The following is a 17,500-nucleotide window of genomic DNA, read 5'->3' as shown; positions in this document are numbered from 1 at the left end:
TTTTTCACCAGGCTCTTGTCAGGCAAACCCACATTTATCTATTGATGCCATGCGTTTAGCTAAAATACTCACATCATCCACCAGACGGATATAATGTCCCAACACACAAAATTTAAGGGTAACCTTGAAAGTTTATAGTCTGATTAATAGAATTAAGTGAGGACTACTCATAAAAATGGCTGTCTAAAAACAATAGTAACAAAGAGCTGAGTGACGTGAATTTCGTTCCTTCTATATATATTTTATTTACCTTGAAATTTTATAGTCTGATTAATAGAATTTAGTGAGAACTACTCATAAAAATGGCTGTCTAAAAACAATAGTAACAAAGAGCTTAGTGACGTTAATTTCGTTCCTTCTATATATATTTTATTTACCTTCATTTTAGTGTGTCCACAAACTAACTAATAAATCTCACCCATGTCGCTCATTTGATCCAGACGTGTCAACCCTGCCGCCAAAGAACCACAAATGACAATGCATGCTATCATGAATGGAATGGGGTGTTTCCCTACTTTGTGGCCATACTGGTAGAAACTTCTGAGGATTGCGTTATTGCACTGGGAAACACACTTCATCGTTCCTAGATAGCTAGTTGCGGAATGGATTTAAAAGTGAGATAAATTATATTATGATGGCGAATTGTTTTGATTTAAAATAGTCATGAAAACGTGGAAAAGTGATATATTGAAGGATGAATTAGCTTGAAATATTTTAGAACGACGAAAAGATGGATATGTAGGTATGTAGAAAGAAAGAAAATAACAGATAGATCGATAGATATTTATTATTAAGATATTTACGACGATTTTTGTAGTCTACAAAATTTGCTCCATTGTTGTTATCACCATCTAGAGCACTCTTTGTACTATATTTGTACCATAAGACGATTTATTAGATAATTAATAGATAATATATAATATAGTATAATAATATATAATATATCAATAGATGGATGGATGGATATATAGATGGATAGATAGATAGATCATCAGACACACACACACACACACACACACACACATAATATATATATTATATATATATATATGTGTGTGTGTGTGTGTGTATGAAGATATTTAACATTTTTTTATACAGAGAGGGAGAGAGAGGAGGAGGAGGAGAAGAGAGATGAGAGGCAGAGAGGAAGAGAGAAAGAGAGAGAGAGAGAGAGAGAGAGAGAGAGAGAGAGAGAGAGAGAGAGAGAGAGAGAGCAAGAAAAAAGAGAAAAGAGAGAAAGAAAGATATTAGATATATTGAGATGCATCTATGAGTTTTTTGAAGAATGTCTGTTTGTGTGTGTGTTTGTGTGCTTTTGTAGATGTGTATGAGAGAGAAAAAAGATATAGATAGACAGATAGGCGTATAGATAAGATGATAGATATGATTAGAGAGAGAGAACTGAGAGAGAGAGAGAGAGAGAGAGAAGAGAGAGTGAGAGAGAGAGAAAAGAGAGAGAGAGAGAGAAAGAGAGAGAGAGAGAGAGAGAGAGAGAGAGAGAGAGAGAGAGAGAGAGAGAGAGAACATAATTCATTAAATAAACAGTAGGTGTACCCGTTTCAACATGTACATTAATCATTAAAATATGTATAACCTGTGATATTGTCTGTAGGAGTATGGTGTTGCCTTCGGCATGGGCACAAGACATACTTTGTATCTGCCAACTATCTTGTCTACCTACATGGTGACACAATCAACTCTTCGTTGGTGATCTATAACACGTTCCCTAGGCGCTCAACACGCAAGGTCGTTTAAAAAAAACGTATTTGAAATTTATCAGAATGAAGATTTTGAAATATTTAAAAATAATCACATATTGACTGGTTGGAAAAACAAATATGAGATAAAATCGAGCGCGTTCATGTGATAATGGAGCATTGATCGGTGCTTGAGTGATGGAAGAAGAAGAAGAAAAGATGATGATGATGATGATGAAGAAGAAGAAGAAGAAGAAGAAGAAGAAGAAGAAGAAGAAGAAGAAGAAGAAGAAGAAAAAGCAGATGAAGAAGAAGAAGAAAAAGAAGGAGAAGAAGAAGAAGAAGAAGAAGAAGAAGAAGAAGAAGAAGAAGAAGAAGAAGAAGAAGAAGAAGAAGAAGAAGAAGAAGAAAAAGAAGAAGAAGAAGAAGGAGGAGGAGGAGGAGGAGGAGGAGGAGGAGAAGAAGAAGAAGAAGAAGAAGAAGAGAAGAAGAAAAGAAGAAGAAGAAGAAGAAGAAGAAGAAGAAGAGAAGAAGAAGAAGAAGAAAAGAAGAAGAAGAAGAAGAAGAAGAAGAAGAAGAAGAAGAAGAAGAAGAAGAAGAAGAAGAAGAAGAAGAAGAAGAGAAGCAGAAGAGAAGAAGAAGAAGAAGAAGAAGAGAAAAGAATGAAGAGAAGATAGAAGAACAAAAGAACAAAAGAGAAGAAGAGCGAGAAGGAATGAAGATGACGAGAGAAGAAGAAGAAGAAAAGGGGAGAAGAAGAAGAAGAAGAAGAAGAAGAAGAAGAAGAAGAAGAAGAAGAAGAAGAAGAAGAAGAAGAAGAAGAAGAAGAAGAAGAAGAAGAAGAAGAAGAAGAAGAAGAAGAAGAGAAGAAGAAGAAGAAGAAGAAGAAGAAGAAGAAGAAGAAGAAGAAGAGAGAATGAGATGAGAGAGAGAAGAGAATGAAAAGAAGAAGAAGAAGAAGAAGAAGAAGAAGAAGAAGAAGAAGAAGAAGAAGAAGAAGAAGATCATCAGACAAATATAGTCTAACAACAAGGGTGACAATAACGTTGACGTTTGACAAGCACAATCATAATGGTAATCCGAACAGTTACAACGACTGGTCAATATATTTTGATGTCACACTGGTGATGTCTTTGTCTATGCCAATGATGCCGATTACTAACAACAGTAATGGGAGTAAGAAGTCGGGAGCTGATTCCAGGCAGAATGCCATTTATGACTCACGCCCACGTTTCCATAGTAACTAGGCAACACTATGAAGCAATGAAATAAGAGTAAGCAATTATATTGCTATCACCTTCAAAATAGCGTCTATAGCAAAACACGTTGCAACGCTACTGTCAGATAAAATACCTTGTAAAGCGCAAAATGCACTAAGCGTGCTCAAGCGCTTTACAAAGGGTCCCTGACCAACAGCAACACGTGACATTTAGACGGAGACATGGCGCCTTTTATGCAATTTAAAAAAATGTTTTTGCGACAGAGACAGCCAGTTAACAGCTAGGTACTCATTTTACACCTAAGTACGGTGAGAGAATATGAGAAAAAGCTCTTTCCAAGGAATCAACTATGCACCGAGCGAGGCTCGAACCCAGGACCTTCCGATCTTAAAGCGAATATCATATCACAAGACCACATCCGAACGATAACATCGCATCCTTCGTGAATTATTGTACATCTGTTTTTAGCTACTAATCAATTATTTTTTTCCAATGGGCAATGCTCTCATCGTCGCGTTTGGATAAGAATTTGCTCTAGATTGATTGTTTTGAGTTCCATCGAATTAGGCATGACTTTCTAACCTAAATTTATTTTTCACAAGAGAGACACTTTATCTTGATATTCAATGTATTAATACACCACGTTTGTGATAAGCGAAGAAAGGAAACAATTAAAAGGAAATAATTTACGTCACAGAGTTTTTTTAAAAATTGCCTGTCCTCCTCACCCGGCGCCTCACCCCTTTACAACGTCACAACTCATAAGATGTTCTGCTTACTTCGACCTTACGACAAGGGTTTGATCCCAGCCTTGGCTCAAGCAAATATACTAAAAAGCAATATCTGACTTTCCATGTCTAAAAAATGTGAATAGTTTTTGATGTAAAATTAAAACAAAAAACAGCAAAATAAAAAGAAGAAAAAAAGCAAAACAGAACAAACAAAACAAAAGAAAACAAAACAAACAAAAATAGAAAAACAAACAAACAAAAAATACCCGATAAAAAACAAAAAAAAAACAAAAAACAAAACACAAAAACAAATCAAAGATAACAACAAACAAAATAAAAAAAAGGAGCGAAAAACAAAACAAAAACAAAAGTAAAATATAAAATAAAATGAAAATCAGCACATAAAAAAGTAAATAAATAAGCTTATATTATTGTCAGTGTCCAAAAACAGAATTCGAATCTTCAATTTTGAAAAAAAATACTGCACATTAATTGTCTATCTCGAATAACTAGCGCTTTTAGAGCACGGTCATTTGTGGTGAAGAAACCCTCGATTAATGCAATATTTACCATTTGATCAATCAATTAATCAATCAATGAAGTAGGTGATTATTGTCATGGACATGAATCGGGAACACACTTCGCGCGTTACAGTTGGTAGTAACTGTCTGAATTATCTGACCGTTGTCACTTACTAGATCAAAATTAATATTATAATAACTAATACTAAAATTCATCGTGTGATTTCTCAGGTGTAAAAATGTGCACTAGACCATGGCATTTTTCAGCAACTATTTTACCTTTCAAGTTGTAGCTTTTTACATGATACGTTGTATGACGGCGTACTGCTAGCGGTCATGATAATATTAAAACTTGCGATGACATCAGATAGAGAATGGGAAGACAAATATCATTTGTCCGATTGGATAATAAGATTTAATTACTGGATTGCATGATAAAATTCAAAGATATCAGACTATGTGACAAAATACTAGTTGTCCCTCGAATTCGGAAAAATGCTGGAATGAGATCCTTTTCTCATTTCGGACCCTCTATTTGGAACGCCTTACCGCAGAGCATTCGTGAAAAAGAATCTTTGTCTATTTTTAAACGTTCGCTTAAAACATATTTGTTTCGATTTTAGTAGATGATATGAGAAGCAAGATAGGTTTGGTTTGTGTTGTGTGTTGTGTTGTGTGTGTGTGTGTGTATGTGTGTGTGTGTGTGTGTGCTTGTGTGTGTGAATGAGTATGTTTCAGCCAAAGTAATTTGTAATTTAAGCGCTTAGAGTCTGGTGTCTCGGAGTTATAGCGCTATATAAGTTTTCAGCATCATTATTATTATTAATACATAATGACATTTCCTCGCTCTCAGCTATCTGTCCTTTTTACCTTTTATCAACGTCATAAATTATTCATTCTTCCCCCCCCCCCCCCGACCCCAGCGCCTCCTCCTCCTCCTTCTCCCCTCCTCCTCCTTCTCCTCCTCCTTCTCCTTCTCCTCTTTCTGAAACTCCTTTTTTATTTTCATCATCCTCCATTTATCATTGTTCTTGCCCTCCTCTTTTAATTTCTATTCCTCTTCCCTCACGTCTTCTTTAACGTCAACTTCGTCAATACTCCTCAAAACATTGTTAACATAATTTATTAGAGTTGCCGGGTCTTATGATTTATTCTACAAGCTTATCTAGTCTTTTCGTTTTATTCGGCTATTCCAAACCACGCGACTTTGACGTCAGCAGGAGTTTTTCTCGAAATATCAGTCTTTTAAAACCACCGACATTATCTTCATCAATAAGCTAGAAACATATTTCTAGAACAGTTTAAAAGTTCTATTCTGCTTCTTTCTAGATATATCAAATCTGTTTGATTAGTATTGCTGGAAATATAGCTTAAATTGATTCGCTTAAGACACGTTTCATCTGATATTACTGTGTTTTGATAGCCAAATAATGCCCCTCTGACAATCTCCACGGAGGTTGAACATCCCCATTGATTGGATTTATTCACATGTGGTACCAAAATAACGGCGAAAGAAATGTCTTTGGTTGACTATGTGGTTTTGTGGCATGACACTCGCTTTCGGATCGGAGCCTTGACGGCCCATAGTCGAATCCTAGGAAAAGACTCTTTACTCACATTCTCTCAACTTACTCAGGTGTAAAATGAGTACTTGGCCGTTTACAGCGCTGTCTCTGTCCGAAAAAAAAATGTAATATCGCCTAACAGGCGTCATGTCACGTCCTACATGTTAGTCTTCTTGTTGCGCTTTGAGCACGTTTAGTGGATATTGCGCTATCTAAAAGCTCAATTTTTTTTTCTTTTGGGATAAATTTAAATTCAGTTTGCGGGAGTTAAGTATTTAAGAATTATTATTTAAAAAAAATAAAAACCAAGATAGAGACAACATTTTATTATTTTTTAGCTTTAGTTGTATCCAATGAAAGGCCGTCATCTCTTTTTTTTTTGTGCCAAAATGTGAGTCGGATCTACTTCGGGGTGTAATTCAACTTGTTGACTAACCGAATGATCCAAATTTGAAGTCCTTCATAAGAACACTACTTTTGAAAACTGTGTCACGAAAGATTTCATGAATCAATAAATAAATAATTCTTACACTTCGAGTTCAACCAAATAAAAATGTTACTGTATGTTAGTTTTGATTTAAATATTCATTATTCGAGGGTACTGATAATAAGTTGTGAGTTGAGAGTTTTTCGTGAATATTTGAAATTCCTTGTTTTTCCTCACTTTTTTCTCTATCAAATTTGAATCTGTGATATTTTAGTGAGGATGCTAATTTGGATTAATTAATTTGATTTGATTCCAAAGTACTTATTTTTTGCCTTTATTTATGTTTTATAGAAGTATGTGTGGCTTTATTTAAATTTTTAATGTCTTTTTTTTTTAATTGGTTATTTTTGCAATTTTAGGTCACATTCGAATAGTTTCCAAATTTGATTTTTTTAAAAAGCATTTCTAACATTTCAATACAGTCCTTTCAAATAATTGGGTGATTTGTCAGTGTTATGAAGTGTAATTTTTTTTAATGAGCTGATAGACATCATAATCACTGCTGTCAGCGGGATCTGAAATTGATGTTTTTGCCTGTTTGAAATGCAACCAAAAAAGTCAAAATTTGCATAACTATTGAACTAGTACCCCTATCATGTCGATCGCATTATCAACCATCTTAAAATTGTATGTATTTCCGTAACAGATAACATATTTGCTGTGTTTAAGATTTGAAAAAAATTGATTTGTTGTAGCGTCTTTTATGTCCTCTCTCTAACTGATTTTAGAAGTGGAAACAAACTGTTTGATAAAATCTTTGGAAAATTGTGCAACGGCAATAAAATATTCAAATAGATACTGAGAACGAAAATGAACAGTATGTTCTAGAGCATGTTTTGCTAAAGAAATTATTTATCGCAAGAACCTACTGCTATTGTATTTGAATGATAAAAAATGTATTTTGGGTGTGAAGTTTTGGGAAAATTCTGAAAATGGATGGTAAGGAGAGAGTTAAGACAACAACTGACATACTAAAAATGATCGACCAGAGAGGATATTCGCCTACACTGGTTTGAATGAAATATATTCATCTGTTTATATAAAGGTTAAATAAATCATGCTTTAATAAACAGTGTTATTCTTTAAAGTATTCCTCTTTGCATAATATATGAAAGTTTATACAATGCAAAGCTTTTAACTCTCTTGAGTTCACATGCATGTAAAAATCGAACAAAATCGAGGGTGAATTCGAGAGAGTTTAATGCAATAAATTATACCTATTTCCTTTCATGTTCATAAAGAATTGGGTGATATATATAGTTAATATATACGTAATGCGAGGTCCACGAGCATGTGGTGATATGAACAATTTTGGAAATATTGTCAAGTCGTGTAAAAAATAGTTGATAACAAGTTTCAATTGTGGAATGTTTTTCTAAAACTAGTTAAATCAATTTTTCCACTTTTCAAGATTTACTCTCCATAAGCTAAAGTGAAGCCTACATTTTGAAAAAAAAAAGAATCAATAGATACACGAAGTCCCATAAATTGATTCAAGTTTGAAGGTTATTTATAATAAAAATGAGAGGCTCAAAGAGAGACTTTAAGGGAAATAATCCCCAACATCTCAAATTCAGAAGAAAGTGAAATAACGAGTTTTGGAAAACCACTGTTCAATTTTACATACGTGTTTAATAAGGATTGATATATACAACAATGAGATGTTCAATGACAGACTTTTTGTGAGTAAAACAGAACCTTATAAAATTTCTTTTTAAGTCAAGATGGTGTTAAAATTGGTACAGCCCAATTATTTTTAATTTTTGTTCCTTTATAACCACGATCTTTTGTGAGTATGATATACAATATCATTGTACGCCTTTCGTTATGGGGAAAACCCGATTTAACTGTAGCATAATAGCACACATATTACGAGGCGTCCCTATTATTAAACAGTTTAAGTATTTTCTTTTCTGCGGCACGCATCCTGTTTTACTAAAACAAAAAAAAAACAAAACAACAAAAAAAAAAAAAAACAAACAAAAAACAAAACAAAACAAAAAAACAAACAAAACAATACAAGACAAAACAAAAATAAACAAACAAACAACATAAAGTAAAGTCTCTTCTCCTCGTACAGCACCCCATGTCGCTCACTTTTACAAATTAATATTTGTAATTAATTCATATATTCTTGAAATAGTCTCATCAATATTTTAAAGTAATCATTATTTCTTTTCCGTTCCTTTTAATGCTTAAATTCATGAACAAAAAAAAAAAAAACAAAAAAAAAAAAAAAAAAAAAAACAAACATACAATTTTTATTTGATTATAATCAAATCAATCCACCCTAATCCTGAAGGTTAGCTTGTTCATTGTACCTACCCTCACGTACATTTGTTAATAAACTCAATATAAAATATGAGGTATCAACTGATTGAAAGATTGGGGGAAAAACATTGATGAAGGAACATTTCTCATTTATATGAATGGGAAACACGAAATGCCTAATAATAGTTGTTTGTATAAGATAAGTATCTACCATCATCTCCATCACAGGAATTTTCTTTTTGCTCAATATAAAAATTGGGTCTTAACAGCTTGGAAAATTAATATTAAGGTAGATGAAGTGGAAATACGAAATGTCCTTAACATTGGTCTCTCAAACAAGTTGTATTTATCACCATCCCATCCCTTTATTGCTCAATGCAATGTATGGGATGATGACAACTTGGATGATTGAACAAATATGATAAAGTATAGCCTACCATGGTAAATGAAGAGCAACATTTGACTCATGAATAGATTGTACTAACCATCTCAATCAGTTTTACTCGATATTAAGTATAGGATCTTGGCAAAGAAAAGTGAAGAAAAATACAATGATAGAGGATACGATATCACTTTAGATGAATGGGGAACCCCATACATTATTAACACTCGTCTCTGTGAAAAGTTGTATTTACCAACACATCAATCATTATATTGCTTAATATGAAAAATAACAAAAGAAAACTTTAGTTTTTATATAGCACAATATCCACTGAACGTGGTCAGAGCGCTTTACAAAGGTCCCTGACCAACAGCAACGTGTTCCATGTAGAATGAGAATGACGCATGCAAGGCGATATTATATTTTTTTTCCGACAGAGACAACGCTGTGAACGACCAGGTACTCATTTTACACCTGAGTGAGAGAATATGAGTAAAGAACCTTTTCCAAGGACTCAACCATGCGCTGAGCGAGGCTCGAAAACAGGAACTTCCGATACGAGTGTCATACCACCAGACCACAAAGCCGCACTTTAATATGAAACAATAATGGTGATTCTTGAATTCCTGTGATTAAAATGTCGCGCAGTGGCATTAAAAACTGGTTCTAAATTACCAACACCGGAGGTCAAGAATCTTTATTATTACACCCCCTTTAGTAATGAAAAAGAGCAATTGATATGTTCCTTTACAGGCCCATTAAATCACGCTTGCATATTGAAAGAGTGGAATAATGATAAGTATACTTTTTTCGAGATAATTTCTGCATATTCACAACACCTAATACGCTGCACAACGCTTCAATTATCACTCCATTGTATCCCAACATAAACAAAAACCCAACTAAAGTGACAGAACACAAATGCAAAAATTAATTGGAAATATATTTAGAGGAATGTTCTAATTCGAGACCGCGGACATTCAGAGTTTTATGGTAATATGATTCAATAGTCAGATGTCACGTCCGCCAAGCAACGAGCAGTTTGGTTCTAAACAAAGAAAAGCGGTTCTTTTTATTCTTCATGCCGATTAGAACTTTCCCACATGTCATGTGATCAGCATATATAAAAGTTAAAACATGATCAGATTTATAATAATGTTTTTCTCCTCTGGATACACTTTTATGCTCGTCGAAGTATTTCACAAGGGCATCTACCATTGATCCGATAGTTTAGAACCAGTTACTAAGTTACTATGCGTTATTACGAGGGAAGTGATGTCACGACTGTTAAGCGAAACGAATGGCTTCCTAAAAAATGGATCTTGTTCAAATCTGTTTGAAAATATTATTTTCTTGCCACATTATCAAATTAAATTCAATATTTGGGTAGCTAGGTCTATGTTCTATTAGCGTCCTGTTCAATTGGTGGCAAGCATCGTTGAGATAGAGAATAAAAAAGATAAACCACTGCCCAATATGTTAATTGCTTACTGTTTTAAAAAAAACTCTTTAATGAAAAGTAATTGTATTTTGGAGCGAAAGATAAAGGGAGTAAATGTGACTCATATATAGTGGAACAACACAAAACAAACAAGTAAACACGATTAAAGGCAGGAACTGTATATTTCCTGTTCTCGGTGAATTGTCAGTGTGAGGGGAAAAACCAAGATCCGGGAGTGATTTAATCCCATAGAGAAATGAACACTTTCATATTATGGCATAACACAATTATTTGACTCCGGCTGAGAGAAGAAGCGTTGAGTCATTTTTATTAACTCCGCATTAGCTAAGAATAGAATTCAATTTATGAAATGCGAATGAGCTAAAAGGAAAAAAATCCGGGTTTGAATGATCACAAAATAGGTTTTTTTTTTAAAATCAACATTCCAACAACAAAAAATAACAAACATAAATTAAATATCAACATTTTGGGGAAAAATATTACATGTCGACAAATTATAAAGTTGACAAAGCAGAAAGCCACTAAAATGCGGATTAAATGCATGAAATGGACTAGAAAGACTTTTTTTTTTCTAAAAAAATGATATAATCGTCTGACGTGCTAGCAAGTTTGTGTTTTGATTATATCACTCTAGTTTTTCAAACCAATATCGTTAAAAGTTCGTTTCCCTTTAAGATCTTAACCTTTATTTTGTTTTCAAACACATACGATATTTCCTTATTGATATGTCACCATCGACTTTTCTTCCTTACTGTTTTAACGTGAAGAAGATGACAATTTTGTTATAACCCCATTAATCAGAACCGATCATTAGCAACTAACTAAAGGGTAAAGTATCAGTAAATCTATAACATTGCAAAAAAAAAAAAAAAAAAAAAAAAATTAAAACAAAATTCAAACCTATGTAGCGCATTTTCACCATCCGCTGTTCTAGTTAAAACGTTATAGTTACCTATATACTAATCAAGCCTACCGTCAGCGTTTAGGTGCATAAATTAGCAAGTCCGATAGTTGAACGCAACTATGGACCTGTTTTAACATTGTTGCAATGGACAATATTTTGAATTGGGTTGAGAGTATGTCCATTAAAACAATGAACTTATAACAACTTGGGTTATCTGACCTGCAAATAAGTACGCATCGAACCGCGTTCTTTTTGTACTGGCACTTTCACGATATCTTGTCACAACCTTTGTCCTAGCACATGTGCATTCACACCTGGGTCACATAAAATGATTGGATTGTGTGGCTATGTGGTCTTGTGGTATGACAGTCGCTTTCGGATCGGAAGGTCCTTGGTTCGAACCACACTTGAACAAGCGCTTTATTTACATTCTCTCGCCGTACTCAAGTTTAAAAGTAGTACCTGGCTGATAACAGCAGAAAAAAAATTGAAATATAGCCTTACTGGCACCATGTCTCGTTCTACTTTTACATGCTGCTGTTGGTCAGGAACTCTTTGAAAAGCGCTTTGAGCATTTTAGTGGATAATGCGCCATATAAAAGCTCACGTTTTTAAGGCTCAAGGAAAATATACTACCTTAGAGCATACAGTAACAAAAATCAGAATTTGCGACCTTTGTTACTCATTCAGCCGCTAGCCAGCTCAATATTACTTGATTTAAAACACGATGGCGGACACCGTTTCCACAACATTCGAATCCACTGCGATTTTGTGATTGAAATTGACCGAAAACACCACGAGGCGACGTGTACATATTATAGATAGTATGGGCTAGGCAAAGAAGCTCACAACATTGCCATCCGGAAGTATAACAGACCAACACACAAAATTATGTGTAACCTTAAACGTTTATAGTTTGATTGATACAGTGTAGTGAAAATTACTCATTAAAGCGGATGGCAAATAACAATAACAAAGGCCGGAGTGACGTCAACGATCTATCTATATGCATGCATATTACATGCCGACTACGGGCCTAACTTAACATTGTTGTAATGGACATTTTGCGTCATTTTTTTTGAGATTTCCATTACAACAATGAGTCCATAATTAATTGGGTTATCAGAGCCGCAAATAAATGAAAAGTCGCCACTCGGCAACTGAATGGTCCACAAAGTAAATAGTTGAGTTATGAAGATAAAGAGCTTAGAAAATAAATACCTAAAAAACACAAGTGATGTAGGTATATCCACGAAGTTGACACTAAATTATCACTCTCAAACATTGATCGTTTCAAACACAGAAGAATAATGTAGACAGACTAGTGGGTGCATTGCCCTCACCGTCTGGGGGTCACTGGCTCAGGCTACCTGGCGGGAGTCGTTTATAACCCCTCTAATTGAAAGGTGACTGCTCTTTAAAAAATATATTTATTTATGTAATCGGTCGTAATAAACTGAAATAATATGTCACGTCGGCGAATCAGCGGTATGGTGTCTCGCCCTGTTGTAAATTCAAGAGTTATGTGTCGCATTCAATGGTCGAATGGGTGACAATGATTGCAAATCTATTGCCTGTGCGTTGTGTTCTTGGATGATGCACTTTGCATAAATTACCCTACTTGACACAGGAGTGAACAAGTACTTGACTGATATTGCAAAAATGCAAGTAAAGAAAAAAGAAGCCTGACAGGCGACATGCACTTTATAAAGTAAAAGCCTGTTTTAAATGAAACTGAGAAGTAAATGAAACATTGTGAAGGACACTGAAAAGGGTTGAATCTGCTATTAGAGTGTTTATTCATATTTTATTTAAAAGAATTCTCAAATTCTCGAAAAGCATGTCAAACCACGACTCCTAAAGCCTTAGTGATATTTGTGGAAGCAAATAAAATATCTACTTGACACAAGGTTGAATCTCATAACTGTCGTATATTTTCTAGCACTGAAAATTCACGATTCCCTAAATATTTTTTCGAACCAAATGGGCTTAACGTCAAGTATTAATACTTTAATCAATTTTACGGATTGAAAAGGTACCATGTCGCTTGATTAAAATTCTGCCTAAACGCCTTTTTGCACGACCAAAGACGACAGAATGGAAGTAAATTACACTCGGAATAATTTCTGGTTTAAAAGAACTGTTAATCGATAAGCTACAGAAATTGACGACATTCGGCCCTTTGTTGTTGATTTTAGAGTTATTCTAAATATCTGTTCTCACTAAATGATATATAAACGTGAAGAGTTTCACACAGTTTTGTGGGCTGGTACGTTATACCCGGCTGGCGGATGTTGTGATTATTTTGCCTAATCGCATATGATCAATTGCACTTACACCATAGTTGGGCCTGTCTCCCAAGTTAAGATGGTACGTTATTCATCAGAGAAAAAATATTGAAAAAGTAGTTAAAACACTGTTTAAAAAACCCCCCACAAAAACTGGATACGCTTATATAAACAAAATATTAAATTAGAATTACTTATAAACACGCACATACACACACACACACACACACACACACACACATATATATATATATATATATATATATATATATATATATATATATATATATCAGTTGGTCAAAAAAAATGGCGCCGCTGTTTATTTCTTACTAGTGTTAAAATTTAAAAAGATATCTTTTTCAAATTTTAATACTATTAAAACTATTTTTTGTTAATTGAATTTCATACTATCGAAATAATTGGATGAGCGGTTTTTGAATAATATAAAATCCTGAAACACCACTTAAAAATGTCGATATCGTCGAAAAGATGTCGCAAATTATTGTGACATTTCCGCGTTGTAATTATTAAAGAAGACACGTATTGCTATACATGCCTCATCAGAGTGTGAACACAATTATCCAGGAAGGATTCCATTTTTCAACAAGATGATGCTACATCCCATGCGAGAAAAAGAACACAAACTATTCTTCGGAGTAAGAATATTCATTTCATAGAGAATGACACAACTGGCCGGCTCAATCACCCGACCTGAATCAAATGGATTACGCACTTTGGAATTATTTGACCGAGAAGGTCCGCATTCACAGAAGAAACCTTGAGAAAAATAATTATTTTATGATGGGAGGAGACAACCATTGAGGAAATTCAGAAGTACATTTCAAGTTGGAAAAAGAGACAACGTTGCGTCATTAAAGAAGACAGCGGTGCAATTGATCACTTAAAGTGCTAGCTAGCTTTGTAATCGTTGGACCAAAATAGTTATTTATGAGTGTTTGCTAAAATGGCAACAAATGTTAAGATCATCGCCATTTTACTCGCGTCATACTAAATAAACACACACAAACAAACAAACAAACAAACAAACACACACACACACACACACACACACACATAGAATGGCACAGCATGTTGGTCCTAGATGATAATTTTTTCTTACACCTAAAATGGACGTCTCGCAAGACTTTGTGTGTTTTTCTTTTGTCTTTGTTATTTTTCATTTTCTTTATTATAGTTTTTAAATATGTTAATGTGAATGCATGCGGTAGAGAGCGAGGGAGGGAGAAAGAGGAGAGAAAAGATGGGAATGTCAGTGAACAGTTTTAGATCAATGATGTTAATAACAATAAGTCATGAAATGGAAGCTTCAATTTATTGAAGACAGATCATGTGGACGTTTTGGGTTTTCCCCTTTGTCAACAAAACACGATGACGTGGTTCAACGCCATTCTCATATCTCTCATTCGTCCTTTGTCTTTTATTAATTGTGTTTTGTTGATAAAGGGGAAATCCGAAACGTCCACATTATCTGTCTACCATGATTTGGAATGGTAAACCACAATTTCAAACAGAAAATGAACAAAATGTTAACTGAAAATCAGGATTTAAGCATGTTCTATTCCAGTCGTCGTTCTCTAAAACCCATGTGTTTAAAATTATAGCCCGAAAAATCGTCCTTCCAATATCGATCGATTAACTTGACCTTCATCTTGTCAAAAGTTCTCAAACCTGGAACTTCATGGAAGTGAAGTGATTTTGCAGTGGTTTAAAGTTTAAAACCCACCTCTTCCTTTCACTTAGTTTCAACTTTCTTACAATTGCCAGAAGGTTATAAAGAATGCTACAAATAAAATTGTTCTTATCTTGCAATTAATTTTTTAAAACCCAGATTGATTTAATCATTATAAGAGAATATTCGAATGATTAAAAAACAAAACAAAACAAAACAAATTTGTATTGTAAACCGAAATAAATCATTTTTCAGATGATACATTCTTTGTAGATCACATGTTGTTGTTGTCCTTTGAAATACACAATTATAAACTAACATACATAGTTTATATAAAACCCAATTTTGATTCCACATGTTGGGGCTAGTGCCATCGAGAAAAAAAAAAAGGAATGCATGTAATAATATTCATCCTCAGTACGCTGTTCAAATTATATTAAGGAGCACAGCATACAATGAAACTATTATGAGACACACTTCTAGGCAAAAATTGACGTCCCTCCGACAAAAATGTAGCAAAGGCTCTACACGTGGCACAAAATAAAGCTTTGTAAATTATCAAATTTCATTGATCTAATTTTTACCACGAATTGAGAGAATTGAACGATTTCCTATGTCGGAATAATCGATTGCCAATTCCCTTTAAATAATGAATGTTATGGATGTTTGTTTTTACTGGATCTTGAATGATTTAAATGCTTCCAGCAAATTGTAATTATTGACAATGTTACTATGACGCAATATCCGGTGTTCAAGCATTACGACTCATCTCTAAAAACTGATAATATCATTTCGGTGGAAACCTGGATGCTGAAAATCAAATTTGTAATTAAACTACGTATTAGGTGAAACTTATATGATTTCTCGGGTAAGAGACTCGCTGTCAGATCTTGTTCGTTTCCTTGAGTTAGAATTTTAGGTCATATTACTCTGTCGTACTAACTCTGAAAATACACCTATTTGAAATTAAGGAATTCCCAGGTTTGAGGAGATTTTTGCAAGATGAGGGTCATTTTAATCAATCAATATTGGAAGGACGAGTTTTCTGGCCAAAATACGTGTCTTTTCAGAGCAGGGCAATACTCATTTTGAGGTACTGCGCGATGATGGATGCTTAGACGTCTAGGTCTTCTCTCGAGATAGACGTGAACAATGATATAAAGAAAGGAATTTCATATTTTTATTTCATTTTTATATGTTTTGTATCACAGTTCGGGTATATATAACAATAGTCAAATGGGAGCTTCGTTTTAATAAACGGAGAAGTATGATAAGGACATTTCGGGTTTCCCCTTTGTTAACAAAACACGATGAATGAAACATTAAAAACGATGAGAGGATGGCGTTAACATAGGAATTATGAGGTTTGAGATTTTTTTTTCAGTGTGTGTAACTAAGAAGATGAGAATGAATTTTAGATAAGTAGCACGTTACAGTGGTATTCATCTTTACTGCCTTATTCTATACAAACACGTTAGCAATTTTTTTGGGAAGTCCCCGGTTTGATCGTTTGGACAAGATGGAGGCCATCGATTTTTCTTATCGAAATATTCAAAATGTGTTGGTTTTTTAAAATTATGGCAGTATAGGCTTTATCATTGTTGATAATCATTCTGTGTCAGCGAAAGATGTGGGGTGGGGGATAAAAACAATCTTCTTTACACTTTAGTCCATTAGACCTATGGAGTCGGAGTTTATCCCGGTTTCTATATCGTGAAACGGACTTGCTTACTATCATAAGGATAGGACGCTAGTCTATCGCAAAGTACTTTTTTGCCAGATCTAACAGACCCAGCTACCCACCAATTCACTGCTGGGTAGACAGGGGGATCAGAAAAAAAATATTGACTGCACCCGGAATTGATCTCGATCCCCTTTGCGTGTGAAGCGAGTGCTCTTCCACCTGAGCTATCGGGACCCCCGATTTAACAACAATACTTGTTAGAATTAGTGAGATATGATTTATATTTAATAATACGCTCTTCATTCACATTTCAAATATTTCTTTCTTACATCGGACGACCCACCCAAAGTCAAACTCGCATTAATTATAATCGAAGAGATCTAGAAATCCCAGATCAAAACACAAAATCTAATATGAAACAATAGATGAAAACATGAAGAAGAAATACAGAACTTACTTTGTTTTAAATTATTTGAATCACTCAAATCTGAAGATATTCAACGGTGGAAAAATGACTATGTGCTTTGGAGATCCTTATGTATCTCATGTTTGGTCAATTTGATATTTTTAGTAAAATGATACCTTATGCCAACAAAGC

At 34.2% G+C, this 17,500-nt stretch overlaps 1 protein-coding gene across 5 annotated transcripts in view; it reads right to left on the bottom strand.

The window, feature by feature from the left end:
* The window catches only part of LOC144977644 (patched domain-containing protein 3-like), a 58,009-nt gene that overhangs the window by 39,830 nt on the left and 679 nt on the right, over window positions 1-17,500 (bottom strand). For 3 of the 5 annotated variants that reach the window (XM_078923064.1, XM_078923081.1, XM_078923073.1), the window contains exons 2-3: window positions 17,360-17,500; window positions 419-591 (exon numbers count right to left, since the gene is read on the bottom strand). The exon at window positions 17,360-17,500 is cut by the window's right edge and continues 21 nt beyond it. In XM_078923064.1, coding sequence (XP_078779190.1) covers window positions 419-578 — 160 coding nt within the window. In that variant the 5' untranslated portion in view covers window positions 579-591; window positions 17,360-17,500. Of the gene's footprint in view, window positions 1-418; window positions 592-12,461; window positions 12,578-17,359 lie in introns of those variants that run through there. The other 2 variants (XM_078923090.1, XM_078923095.1) reach the window with 2 other exon arrangements.

Source organism: Berghia stephanieae, chromosome 1 (genome assembly GCF_034508935.2).
Source record: "Berghia stephanieae isolate SIO BIC M18660-M18661 chromosome 1, UCSD_Bste_1.3, whole genome shotgun sequence".
In the NCBI taxonomy this organism is placed as follows: domain Eukaryota; kingdom Metazoa; phylum Mollusca; class Gastropoda; order Nudibranchia; family Aeolidiidae; genus Berghia; species Berghia stephanieae.
The sequence above is the reverse complement of the archived record's forward strand: the minus strand, read 5'-3'. Positions and strand labels throughout refer to the sequence as shown.